The 17,102-nt window shown below is 37.2% G+C and overlaps 1 protein-coding gene across 3 annotated transcripts in view; it reads left to right on the forward strand.

Annotated features, from left to right (window-relative positions):
* Positions 1-17,102, forward strand: part of NCAPD3 (non-SMC condensin II complex subunit D3) — a 71,584-nt gene that overhangs the window by 18,289 nt on the left and 36,193 nt on the right. For 2 of the 3 annotated variants that reach the window (XM_037000870.2, XM_037000872.2), the window contains 13 exons: positions 1,853-2,037; positions 2,682-2,849; positions 2,955-3,016; positions 3,804-3,891; positions 5,572-5,705; positions 7,044-7,116; positions 7,809-7,934; positions 8,069-8,321; positions 8,756-8,812; positions 9,057-9,146; positions 14,361-14,437; positions 15,881-16,015; positions 16,803-17,023. In XM_037000870.2, coding sequence (XP_036856765.2) covers positions 1,853-2,037; positions 2,682-2,849; positions 2,955-3,016; positions 3,804-3,891; positions 5,572-5,705; positions 7,044-7,116; positions 7,809-7,934; positions 8,069-8,321; positions 8,756-8,812; positions 9,057-9,146; positions 14,361-14,437; positions 15,881-16,015; positions 16,803-17,023 — 1,669 coding nt within the window. The remainder of the gene's footprint in view (positions 1-1,852; positions 2,038-2,681; positions 2,850-2,954; positions 3,017-3,803; positions 3,892-5,571; positions 5,706-7,043; positions 7,117-7,808; positions 7,935-8,068; positions 8,322-8,755; positions 8,813-9,056; positions 9,147-14,360; positions 14,438-15,880; positions 16,016-16,802; positions 17,024-17,102) is intronic. The other variant, XM_037000871.2, reaches the window with a different exon arrangement.

The raw sequence follows: 17,102 nt of genomic DNA on the forward strand, positions 1-17,102 counted from the left end.
GCGCGATTTCCTCCGTCCTCAGGTGCCGGTCTCAGGCACCCGCCCTCCGGTCCCGCAGGGAAAAACACGGGATATTCTTTGTCCTGAGGTGCCGGTCCCAGGCACCCGCTCACCAGTCCCTCCGCCCTGCCTCCCTAGCACCAGGGTCCCTGTCCCGTTAAACCTTCCAAAAAGCACTCGCCAAAAAGAGAAAAAAAAAGGGGAAAAACGCGCGATTTCCTCCGTCCTCAGGTGCCAGTCTCAGGCACCCGCCCTCCGGTCCCGCAGGGAAAAACACGGGATATTCTTTGTCCTGAGGTGCCGGTCCCAGGCACCCGCTCACCAGTCCCTCCGCCCTGCCTCCCTAGGACCAGGGTCCCTGTCCCTTTAAGGCTTCCAAAAAGATTAAAAAAAAAAGGGGAAAAATGCACGATTTCCTCCGTCCTCAGGTGCCGGTCTCAGGCACCCACCCACCGGTCCTACAGGGAAAAACGGGGGATATTCTTTTTCCTCAGGCGCCCGCTCACCAGTCCCGCCACCCTGCCTCCCTAGCACCAGGATCCCTGTCCATTTAAGGCTTCCAAAAAGCACTTGACAAAAGGAGAAAAAAAGAGGGGAAAAACGTGCGAGGTCTCAGGCACCCACCCACCGGTCTCGCAAGGAAAACGCGGGATATTCTTTGCCCTCAGGCGCCGGTCCCAGGCACCCGCTCACCGGTCCCGCCACCCTGCCTCCCTAGCACTGGGGTCCCTGTCCCTTTAAGGCTTCCAAAAAGCACTGGCCAAAAAAAAAAAACCGCTCCGGTTTCTTTCCGCCCGCAGGGAGCCGGGGGGAGGGGCACTCGGGTCCCGCCGGGCCGGGGCTTGTATCTTACCCCCTTCGCAAGGCGCTGGGTTCTTGCAGGTGTGGAGTCCTGTGTCCTGTGGTCTCTATTTTAGGAAGATTTTTCTTTGTTATATTTTCATAGCTCCATGTGTTTTTGGGAGGAGATTTCCACTGCTCTACTCATGCCGCCATCTTCAGTTTAAGTGTGTTTTGATAGGCAGCTATTGGTGGATGACCTTGATCCTTTTGAGGCTTGTTTTAAAGTTTTGTTGGACAGGTATAAGGTAGCCTTTGCACTAGAGCTAGTAATATTAGTCGTACTGATAAGAAGTTTCTTTCCAAGGTCTCTTCTGAATGCTCCAAGTGTTTAACAAGTTCTCTCCATGCTGGCTGACCAGAACTCAAATATGTCTCAGCCCTGTGTGAATTCTGAAAAGTATTCATCTTCTAGCTCCTTGGAAATTGTTCTTTGCCTACCTTCATGGAGTTCACACCATGCGTATATGGCTTATATTCATCCCAATGCAGATTTCTGGAGCACTTCTAGGTAGCTTCCTCATCTCCAGCAATCTGCTCCATTAATTCCAGCAGCTGTCCGTGCTTTCCTGGCTGATTTCTGTACTCTGAATTGAGGAAGACCATCAAAATGTGCTTGAGTTCCCCATTTTTTGCTGTCAGAAATTGCCTCAAAACACAAAACTGGGGCAATTTTACGGTTTACCCCACTTATTCAGCTGTTCTCAGGGATTGCATTTCTGCGCTGCCTGTTGCTTGTTTTTGTCTGGACTTATAGTTGTTCACGGCAGGGAGACATGCATTAAACCTGTTAATTTCCTCATGGCCTGATACAGAAATCTTGTTACCTATTTCTGATCAGCACTACTGCTCACCTTCTAAGGCTGAAGTTGAATGGTACTTTTGGCTAATGGTTCATTGTTACTAAAAGTTAATGAAAAGCCTGTTTTTGCATTTTATTTTTCATCTGTTGTTACAGATATATTCAAGATAATTAAATCTTACCTGCTTGCTCTTTATTTTCTATGAATAGGCAGTGTAGCCAATCAAATATTCCATCCAGTGATGTTTGACAAATGTATACAGATTCTAAAGAAGAGCTGGCCTCAGAAATCTAACTTGAATAGGAAAAGAAAGAAAGAACATCCTAAAAACCATCAGGCTAAGGCGAGAGGTAATAGAAAAAGAGGAAAGCCACCCCAGAAAGAGGATATTGAGGTAAGAAGTGAGTGGAATAATGTAACATTTCTGTACCACCACATGATTTTAATTTGAGAATTAACTTTAAATTAAAATGTGGTTTTAGGGAGCATGATTATAATCAAAAGGTCCCAAAGTATCATCAGCTATCCAGTATGACTTTAAGTTGCCTCTTGGGCTTTAAACTGAGAGTACATTTCTACCTTGTCATTTTTTCACCCTCTATCTCTCCCCAGCCTTACATGTACTCAACAGCATGCTAACAGGTATAGTTTTCACATTGTCTCACTGTCATTAGAGAGGTTGGTTGAAATATCCTGAGAACTCAAGTCCATAAAAGTGTAATGACATAACATGAATTGCAGATTCTTGCATGACAGAGTAGGATGGTAGAGGTCCTTTGAAGTGAGAACTTCTAGGAAACATTAAGAATTCTCACTGACACAAAAATATAGAGCTAGAAGCCACTGTAGCAGTCACCTAGCCCAGTGACTTGCCATTCTGGCCAAGGATACCTAGAGCAGTATAGGGACCCAGTCAGAGTTCTGTCACCACAGCAACCATTTGGCGTTTACCTGGACTTGATTTGAATAAATTGAAAACCATGGGAAAAACTGTTAGGCATCATTAGGTAGTCACCTATATATTTCTTCCTAATCTAGATGGATGAAATTATAGAAGAACAAGAAGTTGAAGAGAGTTTTTCTTTTTCTGCCCGGGATCTTTGTCAAATTAGAGATGCCATCTTTCACCTTTTGAAGAATTTTTTAAGGCTTCTGCCTAAGTTTTCTCTGAAAGAAAAACCACAGTGTATACAAAATTGTATAGAAGTAAGTGAAAACTTCAGAAACCTTGGTGCAACCTCAAAGGGCATAGACAATGGCTAATACATAATGAACAGGAAAACTCAGGCCTTTTCTTGATGTCTGTTCCAGGTCTTTGTTGCATTAACTAATTTGGAACCAGTTCTTCATAATTTTCATGTTACACAAACCAGGTGAGCCATTAAGTCATTCAATGCTAAAATTTATATACAGTATAATAAATTTTGCTCCAGCAGAAGTATAGGTGCTATTTTATCCTAATTTACACATGGGTAGAATATATTCATTTAAATATGGCTTATAATAAGAAATAGAAGCAACCTAAGTATCCATCAGTAGATGAATGGATAAGGAAGATGTGGTACATATACACAATGGAATATTACTCAGCCGTAAGGATAAAACAGATCCTATAGTTTGCAACAACATGGATCAAGCTACAGGGTATTATACTCAGTGAAATGAATAAGCCAGGTGGAGAAAGACAAGTACCAAATAATTTCACTTATCTGTGGAATATAACAACACAGAAAAAACTGAAGGAACTAAACAGCAACAGAGTCACAGAACCCAAGAATGGACTAACGGTTACCAAAGGGAAAGGGACGGGGAGGGTGGGTGGGAAGGGAGGGATAATGGGATAAAGGGTATTATAACTAGCACACATAATATGGGAGGGCACAGGGAAGGAAGTATAGCACAGGGAAGGGAAATAGTGACTCTGTAGCATCTTACTAGGCTGACGGATAGTGACTGTAATGGGGTATGTGGTGAGGACTTGATAATAGGGGGGAATGTAGTAACCACAATGTTGCTTATGTGAAACCTGAGCATAAGATTGTATATCAGTGATACATACATACATACATACATAATAATAATTTAAAAAAGGTGGTTTATAAGACTAGTAAATAGTCCAAATTGGTATCTATTAACTCATCTTTTGCTTTTTTTCTTCAGAAACCTTAATCAAGCAAAATACATACCAGAACTGGCCTATCATGGATTGTATTTGCTATGTTCCCCAATTCATGGAGAAGGAGATAAGGTAAAGGAGACAGGAACTAACTTAGTTACTAGTTAAATCAAAAGTATGAGAATCATATAATGGAAAGACACTAGAAGCATTTGATGTAGTGCCATTTTAATTTTGTAGGTCATTTTCATGACCTATGTCATTAGAATAATAAAAAGCATCACTATTTCTATTTACTGCCTAGTCTCCATAAGCAAACCTCTATCCAAATATTTGATGGCCAAACAAATTATTGTTAGGTTTCATATATAAAAAATAGTTGCAGTGTTAATTAGGTAAGAAGAACAGATAAGCTACTGAACAGAGTGTTAATTTTATAGAAATAATCACCAAATTGTTCTAAAAAAGTTAAGACAGAATCGTCAGGTGTTCCTGGGTTATTCATGTGTGCGTTGGTATTTGTATTATTTTAATTGATAAGTCTATGGCAACTTTATTGGTTGTCATCCTGGTTAATATTCATATGTGGATTTTGCCCCCCAAGTGATCTTAACAGTATATGTACTATAACTGTTGGAGTCAGGGCTCTTCAAGCATTATGATGTTCTAAACCCAGATATTAATAAAACAAGATTTTGTAACCAGCAGGAAAGGTCATGTGGCTTTTGGTGGCTGTAACACACTTCATTTAGAGGGGCAGCTGCATGGTGGTTGAGGTTTACGGGGTTTGGGACTCTGTGCAGTGTGTTCAAATTCTGGTTCCACCACTTCCTAGCTGTGTATCCTGTGTGGGTATTCAGTCTTTCCAAAGCCTCAGTTTTCTCACCTGGATAGGAAAGATAGAAGGCTTACCTTCCTCAGGGATTTGTCAGGAGGATTAAATGAAAGAGTGCCTCTTGTTTAGAAAACATACCATATTTTATAATGTATAACATCATTATCATTTCTGTGTGCTTGAAATATGGGTGTGATAGAATTCACAATGGTGTGTTTAACTTCCATGTCCTCTTTCATTCTTAAAGATAAGATGGATGGAAACTCATCCTTGTAGATCCACAGTGTCTCTGAAGAAGTAGTATTTTTTAATTGTGAAAGTGTTCACTTGATACACACTTTGGTTTTTAGCCAGACCTTTAATTACTTGATTTTGGAAAACTCACCTTTGGAGTCTCCTTTATTATGTATAAAGTGGAATAATAATAGTAATAATAAGATGTATGTAATACAAATGCCTTCCTTACCTCATGGAGTTTTTGTGAGGTTTAAGATTAAAAATAGTAAAATCTATATATGAACATGCTTAATGCAATACCTGCCACATATTTGGTTCTCAGCAAATTGCATGAGATGATATACTGGAAGGGGCTTTGTAAGCTTCAGGTAAAATACAAGTGTAAAGTTTCATTCTTCTTGCCCTACACGGGAGTATCAGTAGCATTCTTTGTCAATGTATAAGTGATGGTTAATTCTCTGTTTGCCCTATTTCAGGGCTGCAGAATGAGAGGCGAGGAGAGAAGCTAGGTGGTAGTCCTGCTCTGATCTGTAAGCAGAGCTTCTACTCTGTCTGCATTGTGAATCTATTGAATACCCGGTAATTGTGCAACAAAGGCATCCCTAGTGTTCAGCCTAAAACACGTCAACCCCAACTTACCTTCAGTCAGCCCAGAAAGCGTCACTGTGATCTGTATTGCTGTCTTCAAGGCCCTTGGATTCTCTGTCATACCTTAAGCTGAATTTTCTTTTCTCTTCTAGGTTATCGGTTGTGTTTTCCATCAAATGCTGAATGTAATATTAATGTTAGAAGTAGGGGAAGGAACCCGTCGTGCCCCACTTTCTATTACTTCACCAGTCATCAATAGTAGAAACCATGCGGTCCAGTTTATCAGGTGAAGCACACATAGCTCTTGATCACTCTCTCCCTTAAGTATTTGGGCCCTGCACTGACCAAGATTTCTGACACCTATGAAAACTAACAGCTTCTGGCCTGTTTGTGGTTTTGGGGAGGGGGTCAAAGTAAAGCACTTTAGAGTTCATCTGGTTCCAGTGGTGTGGGCCTCTGCATTGGGGCGTTATTGGAGGCATAAGGAATCTTACCACAAACCAGCCTATGAGGTCAGCTGTTGAGTAACAACAGTCAGCTTCTCTGTGTCGTCATCTGCTTCTGTGTTCACCACTCCAGTAAGCTGGCCTCCTCTCCTCTTTCTTCCTATTTCTCTTCTCCGAGTCTCTTTGTTCCTTGACACTTTTTCCTTGCTTCTATTCTCTTCCTTCTACAAACAATACTTCCTAAAGGAAAAAACTAAGTTTTTACTCTTTAGCAGTAATTGTATACTAATTTTTCCCTCATGAGTCATTTAGCTTCACCTAAAAACTTCCATGTCTCAGCTTTATTGGGAAAGACATACTTGCATTTCTTTCCCTCCTTTATTGAATATTTGGCTTGCAGAGTGGAAGTGGTAGAAAGAAGTGATAAGTGTGTACATGAGAGTGTGTGCCCACCTGCAAAGGTACATGGTCTACAGTGTAGTTAGAGATATGCCCTGTGAATCGTGGAATCCAGGGTAGGCTGTCATCTGATCATTGAGCAAATGTCTTTTGCTAAGAATTTTTTTAAACCTTAAGGTGATTTAAGTGGAAGTACGCACTTTGATCTTCTGTAAGAGTTCATGATGTTGCCAGTTGCAGTAGTATTAATACAATGGAACAAATAAACTTAACACCAAAAATGGGTCAAATCTATGCCTAATAATAATTTTTTTAGCTTAAAATTTGGAGACTTAAGCTTTAAAGCATTTCACTGAGCTACCACAGGGTGGTGCTGTGTCTGTTATTTAGACTATTAAATATTGAGACTAAAAAAATTTTAGACTATTAAATAATTTATTTATCCCAAAAGAACATATTTTAGAGTCCTAATATGAACCTTAGCAAATAATCCAGAGTCATCAGGATGGCCCAGTTGCTCCTTCCTGGTTGTGGCTGTTTGCTCAGTGATGGCTCTCCAAAACTGCAAGCAGCAGCGAATGGTTTTTGCTGTGGCACTTTATGTCTTTGCTTTTTATTCACTGAAACAATGCTTGCAATGTAGGCATAAATTATTTCTAATATTTAGGATTTCTAAAACATAAGAGTAATTGGTTTTTGAGAACAGAGGGGAAATTACTATTTTATTGTAATTATAGGTATACTATAAACAGTGGGTGTGTGTGTGTTTCTTTTAATAGCTCACTTGTGGATGAACTAAAGGAAAGTGTATTCACAGTCCTTCGTATCTTACTACAGCACATCTGTGCCAAGGTACCGTTTGCTTTCATAATAATAATGTAAAAGTATATTATCTACCTAAATGTGTGTATTTGTTTGCCTACACAGAGTGTTCTTTTGGGGAAAAAAAATGCCTTACTTTGGAAAATGTCAAACACAACGAAATGGAGTAGGGTGATGAGCACCTATCTTCAGCGGTTTGTCATTTATACCCTTTTAGGTATAACTACCCTAACAAATGCACACTGGATTTTTTTTTTTTGAAGTAAATTCTATCATACCCTTTCATATATAAATATTTATTTTGTATCTCTAAAGGGTAAAAATTCTTTAAAAACAACCATACTAACACCTAAAAAACAAACAAACAGTAATTCCTTACCATAATTATATATCCAGTCTGTTCAAATTTCTGTGATTACCTCTTCAATTTTTATAATACTTGGACAAATTATTCTTAACTTGAACACTATGGATCCTAGGGGCCCATAAAAGCTCTGAAATTATATGTTAAATTTGTATTTCTGAAGATAGGGCTTTTAGATTTCTTACAGGCCAGGTTTCAAAGGGGTCTGAAACCTAAAATTTGTTAGTTCTTTCTGTAAAATTTAAAGATTCGTTAAACCAGTTCCATTCATTAATTTTCCATTTGAATTACAGCATGTATTTCAGCTATCCTGTAGGTGGATATTGGCTGGACAGTTAGCTTCTCAATTTTGTTTCAGGTGATAGATAAATCCGAGTATCGGACCTATGCGGCACAGTCCCTTGTCCAGCTGCTCAGCAAACTTCCTTGTGGGGAATATGCTACATTCATTGCCTGGCTTTACAGATATTCACGGAGTTCTAAGGTAGGAGATACATCCACATAAATTCTTGGTTCCTGGCTCTGCAACCTTTTAATGACAGCCAGATTGGAATACATAAGGGATTCTTTGGTTTTTATTCCTACCTGATGGAGGTTCTCATTATTTTGCTTTACCAGATCCCACACAGGGTTTTTACTCTTGATGTTACCTTAGCTCTGTTGGAACTGCCTGAAAGAGAGGTGGATAGCACGCTCTCCTTGGAGTATCGGAAGCTCTTAAAGCATAAGTTCTTGGTGCAGGAAATTATGTTTGGCCGTTGTTTAGACAAGGCACCGACTGTCCGCAGCAAAGCATTGTCCAGTTTTGCACATTGCCTGGAGCTGTCTCTTACCACTGCATCTGAGAGCATACTAGAACTTCTGATTAACAGTAAGTGTGCTCACTATTGTGAAGTGGAACTTGTCTCATCTTATTAAAAATTGAACTGCAAGGGAATTGTTCTTTGTGGTGGCAAAAGGAACAGATACAGTATGATATACTGTTACCCTTATAAACCTATTTCAGATATTTTATTGTTGAGTAACTTTTTAAATAGACAAACCTGATAAACTTGTAAGGCCTTAAGTATTTCATATATTCATGTTTTAGAGCTAAGATTGTTGGCTGCCTTCACTATTCCTTTATTGGATATTGGCCATATTTGGCCTAATATCTATTTCAAATGCATACCCAAGGAAAACATTATTGTCAGCAATTTAGAACCTGTCTTTAGGCCTAAGTATCTTGGTTTTGGTTCTTGTGTGAATATTTACTTGGGGTTTATGATGCTATGACATTTTTCCTTCTTATCTGTTTATATTTAGGTCCTACAGTTTCAGAAATAGAGAGCCACCCTGGTACATTACTGAGAAATTCATCAGGTAATGAGTCAATATATTTTCAAATATAGAATAATTGTCTTTTTATTTAAAGGACTTCCTGGATATTTGACATGTTTTTTCTGTCTCCGTGTTTATCTATTTTAGTATTACACTTTTCTTTCTTCAAAGAAATTAAAATTCAATAATGATGTAACTTAAATGTATAACATGCCATGCTTATATTATTAAAAGGTGTAACAAATTGTTACCTTAATAACCGAGGCTTTTTTTTGTTTTTTCTAAGCTTTTTCCTGTCAGAGGCAGACACTTAACCCTTCTGGAGGCTCAGGGGTAGTCAATACAGACAACAGTGGTGAAACCGTTGGATCTGGAGGTATGTCAGATTTTATGACTATCAGATGAGTAATGACTATTCAGATGAGTTAGACAACTGTAAGTAGAGTCTAAAAACCTTGGATTTTTTTTTTCTGATTAATTCACCCTTAAGAATTGAATTTCTTTTTCTTAATAGTAGAATAATTTCTATTTTATTATATCGTTAATCAAAGTCCTTGCACTATATATTTCATCTTAAGATAAAGAATAAGGTATGTACCAGTGATCATGCTGAACCCCAGCATTTCTCTGACACTTTAGAGAATATTAGCAAATTCTTTCTTTCATTGTAAAGTCAATTATTGTAAACTCTTGGAATTGCTCACCAAAAAGGGACCAGTTGCTAGGGAAAGTGCAGTAGAGATTAAATTTGTGTTTGGAGAAAAGTCACCACATAAAAGGTAAAGGTGAATACTGCTGTCCCCAATCTTGTTCCTGTTTTCTGTCCCTCATTACATTTTCCACCATGTTATCCTGACTGATTAAAACATCCCAGAATCCACTTTTAATATTGGGAGGCAACTACTGAGTACAGGGTTCCACTGAAAAAAGAAAATACAGAATTTAGATTATAATTTCTCTGCACCATCTTTCAGTGGGTCATACATATTGTATGGGGTGATTACAAGCTCCTCTTTCCCATGGGCTCCAGCACAGATTCTGAACACAGGTGATGCCTGATCTCTTTCATTGTCTTACCTAACCCAGACTGATCTGGGATGGTTTCAGTGTTGGTGTGATTTAGGAGGGAAGAAATAAACCTGGCTCAGGAAATGGGTGGGCCTGGGACCTGCTCTCAGATCTGTTTCTAGCTGCTGATTCACTTAACTTCTCTGAGCAACTTTTTCACCTATAAGATAACATAGTATAAAATAGTGGGGAAAACACTCCATCAGAAACAAGAAGCAATCTGGATTCTTGAAGCAATTCGTCTACTAAATAGCTGCATGACCTGAAATGTGGAAGTCAACAAAACTCCCTGTTACTTTCTGATCCTAGCACCTTCCCCATATTTCACAGAGGGCTTGTCAAGCGTCTGTGGAAAGAATGTTTAGAGAAGTGATTTTAAAATACAGAGAAAAAAGAGAGAATATGGGTGTTGAAGTAATTATATAGTTAGATTTACTAATTTATTCTGTAAACTACTATCTGTTCTCTTCAACTGTGCTAGGCATTGTCTACATAGACTTTAATAAAACATAGTTCCATCTCTAAGGGAGGAGCAGTGAGAGAAACAGATATGTGTGTGTCTAAGTTTTACGTATTTATTTATATGTGTAAAACTGATACTGTGAGATTGGTGTTGAGACAGTGTAAAGTGCTATATAGATAGCTATTCCTTATTATTCCAGCCTGGAAGGTCAGTATAGAGTTAGGTTCACATGGCTAGGTATGTGTTACTCAAATTAGATTCAGAGCAATAACTAAATATATATATCAACAGATTCCCTAAAATATTATAAGAAATGTAATCAGGAAAAATGTTGAATGTTTGTGTTAACTCTAGTCTTAGCAAGTTACAGATTTGCTGCTGTACAGACTCTTCTCCCAACAGTATCGGCTTGTATTGATTTAGTGATGCTTCCAAACTAAATTTTGCCAGATGTAAAGAGCGCATGTTCCCATCTTATTTTTAATAAACAAAATCACTTTTATTGGTAGCATTAATTATACATTTAAAAAATGTGTATAGTTGTTATATGCCAGGCACTGTGCTAAGTGCTTTCTTTGTTGGTGGATTTTTGTTTTTGAATTGTAATTCACATACTATAAAATTCACCATTGAAAATATATAATTCATTGTATTTAATGTATTCACAAAATTGTACAGTCAATTTCCAGAACATTTTCATTAGCTGGAAAAGAAACCCTGTGTCCATCAGCAGTCTCTCTCTCTCCTTCTCCCAGCCTCAATCAACCATGAATTTGCTGCATCTGTGGATTTGCCCATTTTGGACATTCCACATAAACAGAAGTACACTTCTTTACCTAGCATAATGTGTTTACCATTCCTCCTCATTGTAGCATATATCAATCTTTCATTCCCTTTTCTGGCTGAATAAATACATTTTGTGTATTCTTCACTCATCAGTTGATGAATGATTTGGATTCTCTCCACTTTTTGGCTGTTGTGAATGATGCTGCTGTGAATGTTCTTGTACAAGTTGTGCATGTAAATATGTTTTCATTCCTTTTGGATATCTATCTAGGAGTGGAACTGCTGGGTCGTGTGGTACCTCTATGTTTAACATTTTGAGGTACTGCCAAACTGTTTTCCAAAGTGGCTGCGACCACTTTTCAATTCCACAAGCATGTATGATAATTGCTATTTCTCCACATCCTTGTTAGTACTTTCTACATTCATCCTTTTTATTATAGTCATCCTAGAGGATGTGAAATGGTATCTCAATGTGGCTTTGATTCATATTTTCCTGGGACAAATAATGTTGAGCAGCATTTCATGTGTTTATTGGACATCTGTATATCTTCGAGGAAATACCTATTCAAATTCTTATCCCATTTTTTTAAGATGAGTTATTTGCCTGTTTATTTGAGTTAATAGAGTTCTTTATATATTCTGGATCCAAGTTCCTTGTTAAATATATGATTTACAGGTATCTTCTAAGAGTTTTGTGTTTTAGCTTTTACATTTTGGTTTTTGATCAGTTTGAGTTAATTTTTGTATATGGTATCATGTAGGGATCCAGTGTTTGCATGTGAATATCCAGTTGACATAACACCATTTGTTTTAAAGACCTTTTGCCTTTGAGTGGCCTTGGCACTGTTGTGAAAAATCAGTTGGCTTTAAACATGTGAGCTTATTTCTATACTCTTAATTTTATTCCACTGATATTCCATTGTCTGTCTTTATACCAGTACCACACTGTGTTGATTACTGTCCTTTACAGTTAATTTTGAAATCAGAAAGTATTGGGTTCTTCATCCTTATTCTTGTTCTCAAGATTGATTTGGCTGTTCTATTCTCTTATATTTCCATGTGAATTTTAGGATCAACTATAAATTTCTGGGGAAAAAAGCCAGATAGGAATTGATAGGGATTATTTATAGATTCCATCTTAACATTATAAAGTTGATGAACACAGGATGTCTATTTATTTCTTTAATTTTTTTCAATGATGTTTTGTAATTTTCAGTGTCCAACTCTTGCTCTTTAAATTTCTTCTCCAGTATTTTATTCTTTTTGATGGTATTGTAAATGAAATTACTTTCTTAATTTCATTTTTGATTTGTTCATTGCTAGTTTTTTACAATTGATTTTTGACAATTGAGCTTGTGTCCTGTAGCTTTGCTAAGTTTGTTCCTAGCTCTAATAGTTTTTTATGTAGATTCCTTAGGATTTTCTATATATAAGGTCATGCCATCTGTGAATAGAGTGTTTTATTTCTTCCTTTCCAGTATGGATGGCATTTTTTTATCTTGCCTATTTTCTCTGGCTAGTGTTGAAAAGATGTAGAGAGAGCAGACATCATCTTTGTCTTCTGTGCTTAGAGGGGAAGTTCTCCATATTTCACCACTGAGTGTGATAATTAGCTGTGGGTTTTTCAGAATGGAGTTTGTGAGTGTGAGGAAGTTGCCTTGTATTCTAAGTTTGTAGAGTGTTTTTATCATGAAAGTGTGTTGGATTTTGCAAATGCTTTATGAAGATGATCATGTGGTCTTTGCCCTTTATTCTGTCATTATGGTATATTAGGTTGATTTTCCTATGTTGAACCAGCATTTCATTCCTGGGATAAATCCCAAGCATGGTGTCTGATCCCTTTTGTGTCTTGCTAGATTTGGTTTGCTAATATTTTGTTGAGAATTTTGTGTGTGTATTTACAAGGGATTTTAGTCTGTTTTCTTTTCTTGAGTTCTTTTTATCTGTTTTTGCTTTGATGGTATAATACTGCCTTAATAGAATGAGGTGGGAAGTGTTTTTTTTTTTTCTTCTATATTTTGAAAGAGTTCATGAAGCCTTGGCATTAATCTCTTTACTTGGTATGGGTGTATTCCAACTTGCTATTTCTTCTTGAGTCAATTTTCAGAGTTTGTATATTTGTAGAGATGTATCCATTTCACTCTAATTTGAAATCAGGTTTCTTAATTTGTTTATGTAAATTATTCATAGTATTTCTTTACAATCTTTATTATTTCCTTAAAGGCAGGAGTAATATTCCTCATTCATTCCTATTGCTGATTTTAGCAATCTGAATCTTCTCTGTTATTTTCTTGTCAGTCTAGCTAAAAGTTTGTTAATTTTGTTGATCTTGTTCAAGGATCCTACTTTTGATTTTATTAATTTTCTATATTCTTTCTCTTTATTCATTTTTTAATCTGTCTTCTTATACGTCAGCAGTTCTCAAAGTGTGGTCGGGGGTTCCTAAACCTCCTTCAAGAGGTACTTGAAGTTAATGTTGTTTTTATAATAAAGTCAAGACATCATTTACCTTTCACGCTCTGATGATCTCACAGTTGTAAATTGGAGTTTTCCAGAGGTCCCATAATGTAAGAAATTGTGACAGGTTGCAGGCAGAAGCAGAGATGAGAGTCCAGCTGTCTTTTATTAAGTCAGACATTAAAGAGTTTATAAAAATATAAAATAATGTCATTCTTTTCCACTAATCTTTTTTTTGTTTCTGAAAATAGTTATTTTTCATTAAAAAATGTGCCATTTATAGTGATGTTTTTCTATTTTTAAATAAATTATTAAATCTTCTTACAATTCTCAGTTTAAATGTCTAATTCAGATTAAGAGATGCAATCCATGCTTAAGCTGTTAGTAGTCTTTAGTAATTTTTAATAGTGTAAAGGGGCCTGTGATAGAAAAATTCTAAAGCTTTAGATGTTGTCTTATTTAGTATTTAAGAAAACTCTATGATTTAGGTATTATCATTTGTAGCTAAACATAATAGAAGAACTAAATAATTCATTCAGAATTTTAGATATAGGAGCCAGGATTTAAAACTGAATCTTTAATATTCCACAATTTATGCCCTTTTAAAATTATATTATTCTGCCTTTTGCATTATTGTGAGTAGCTAATTATACTTGAATTGTCTTCTTTTTCTACATGGTTTTGTACTCTAATTTCTTAGGATTTAAAGCAAGCTAGTTAGTCTTACAGATAATTTTCTCAGTATGTGTGGTAAAATGTTAGATACTGTATGTACAGTCTTTCTTAGCTTGTAATGATTCTTTGATATTTCTTCAGCAGAAAGATGTGTCATGGCAATGCTGAGAAAGAGAATCTGTGATGAGAAGACCAATGTTAGGAAGTCGGCACTTCAGGTATGAGTTCTTTATTGACATTCTTTAATGCTCACTCCTTTTAAGCATTAAAAACTTGGAAATGCAAGAGAATATTTTAAAACCCCTCCAGCCATGTCTGTTACTTAACTTGTTCTGCACTTAAACATTAGTTCACCTTGATCCTGTTACATATAAATTACAACAATGAACTGAAGGATTATCTAGTTTAAATTTCCTAGTGTGTTGTTGGCTTTTCAAGAATCACAAATTTATATCCTTAATTTCTGTTTTTAGAAAAGGGATTCTTAACCTGGGGACCATAGATGGATTTTGATAAGGTTTTTGAAAGCCTTGAAATTATAAATACTTATTTATATAAAATGTATATCAAATTTCCTCTGGAGAGAGGCCTTAACATTCATCAGATTCTAAAAGGCAGGATATTATGCCAGGAGCCGACCTCCTCCGCCTGCCTGATGGCACAGCCCAGCCTGATGGCACAGCCCAGCAGGCCGGTGGATGGATGCCGCACAGCAGGCCTCCAGAGGGGAAGCTACTGGTACCTCTGCTATTGCTTAATTTGACTATTCCCCTAGATTCCAACAGCCCTCATGAATCAGAAAAGGCCCCTAGAGAAAAGACTGTTAAGGGTGGTAAAGCCATCATAAAACTCAGCTTGTGACTCTGCACATTCCCTTCAGGCCAATGGGTTATTATCCCAGGGTTGGAAAATAGAAGAAAGTTCAGGTAACTTCAGGGTACAACTCCCTGGCCAATTTGGCCTGTAGGAAAAACAAGTGACTAACATGAGGTGTGGGTCAGGAAAACAGGTGGAAAAATCTTGGTAGAGTTCCCTTATAAGTCATTACTATAGAAATTACAGTACGCATTGTTATAGTCAAGATCAATAGAATGAATGCTGCCCATTCTACTGTGAATGGTTTCAGGGAACTATGGAAAAAACATGCCCCGACAGCAAGCCTGAATGACAATCCAGTTGAGCAAGTTTTAAGACACGTTCAGAAAATATTGTGGTGCTTTGTAGAAATTTAACCTGAGATTAGAATCTAAAGGAATGAGAGCAACAGAAAAATCTTGAAGAAAACATAATGACCTTTCATAGTTGAGAAAATGGGAACATTCTGAGAAGTAGTTTATGCCGTAAATCACTGAATGACACATGCCTTATGATGATTTCATGTAACCAATCTCCTATATATTGCTTAAGGTTTCTGTCAGTAAACATGCCAGCTTAGCATCTTTGCTAGTGTCTGTGTCCTCACTCATTCGCTGATGCCGTTCCTCCTTCAGTGACTCCTGGACTTGCTGGAGCTGGATTCCGGCAATAGTACTGGGCAAAGGGATGGGTCTGTGACCTCAAAAATGTTTTAAAAACCACAAAATTAAAGGCAGTGCATTTGTCTACAGTCTATCTTTTTACTATGCATAGCCATCACTTCACGTCGCATATGTGCCTTGTAGGTTTTAGTGAGTGTTTTGAAACACTGTGACATCTCAGGCATGGAGGAAGAGCTGTTGATCCTGCAGGACCAGTGTCGGGACCCAGCAGTATCTGTCCGGAAGCAGGCCTTACAGTCTCTTACTGAACTTCTTCTGGTGAGAAGCAAAGCATTATCTATCTCTTACATGGCATTTTACATTAAAAATAATTCAGCATATTAATTACCTCTTGCTAACTATTAAATTGACTCTTAGAAATTCTTCCAAGTCCACTGGAGGGGACAACACAGTATAAGAGGAAGAGCTATCTTTCAATTACAAAGATAGGGTATGTTTCGTATCAAGTGTAATTATGAATGAATGATAGAAAATGCTAATGGTTGGCCTTTTCTTGACTTCAGCTTAAATTTCACATAGAAATATGAATTTTAAAATTAATTTGGTTAGGCCAGAGGCCTCGATTAATTTTTGTCCATTAAGACCTAATATATGAGATTGCCAAAAGAGCAGATCCACTAATTCTATATGTAATGTAATATACTTTTCCCAAATAACTAGCTTTTGAAGAATTTTTAAAGTGTGTTTATTTCATGATAGAAGGCATTATTAAGCAGTGCATATTTTTATTTTCTAATTGCTCCTAGGATATTTTTTATTTACTTTTTACCTTGAATTACCAAATACTGCTGATTTACTACCAGTAATAAAATATTGACTTAAGTTTAAAATTTCAGTATGCACTGATTTACACTAACTGGAGATTGAACTTCGTATTCCCATATATTTGAAATATTGATTTTTTTTACTTTTATGGTTTATTTATAATTGTGTGTGTGGCTGTTTACAACATGTTTCAAAACATTGATCACAACTTCACTGATTTGTATTTAGACTTACGTTAGCTTTAGAATTCTTTATGACTTCTTGGTTTTTAACTCCTCAGGCCCAACCTAGATGTGTCCAGGTACAGAAGGCCTGGCTGATGGGGATTGTCCCCATTGTGATGGACTGTGAGAGCACTGTGCAGGAGAAGGCCCTGGAATGCCTTGACCAGCTCCTGCTACAGAACATGAAGCATTACAGTAAATTTCAGAGTGGGGATGACAGCCAGGTGCTGGCGTGGGCACTTCTTGCTCTCCTCAGCACAGAAAGCCAGGACCTGAGGTATGTTAATTATATGACTTGTTTTCCTGATAGTAGGTTGTAATAGTTTTTAAAAAATATATACATATAAACTTCTGTA

This window comes from Manis javanica, chromosome 6 (genome assembly GCF_040802235.1).
Source record: "Manis javanica isolate MJ-LG chromosome 6, MJ_LKY, whole genome shotgun sequence".
In the NCBI taxonomy this organism is placed as follows: Eukaryota; Metazoa; Chordata; class Mammalia; order Pholidota; family Manidae; genus Manis; species Manis javanica.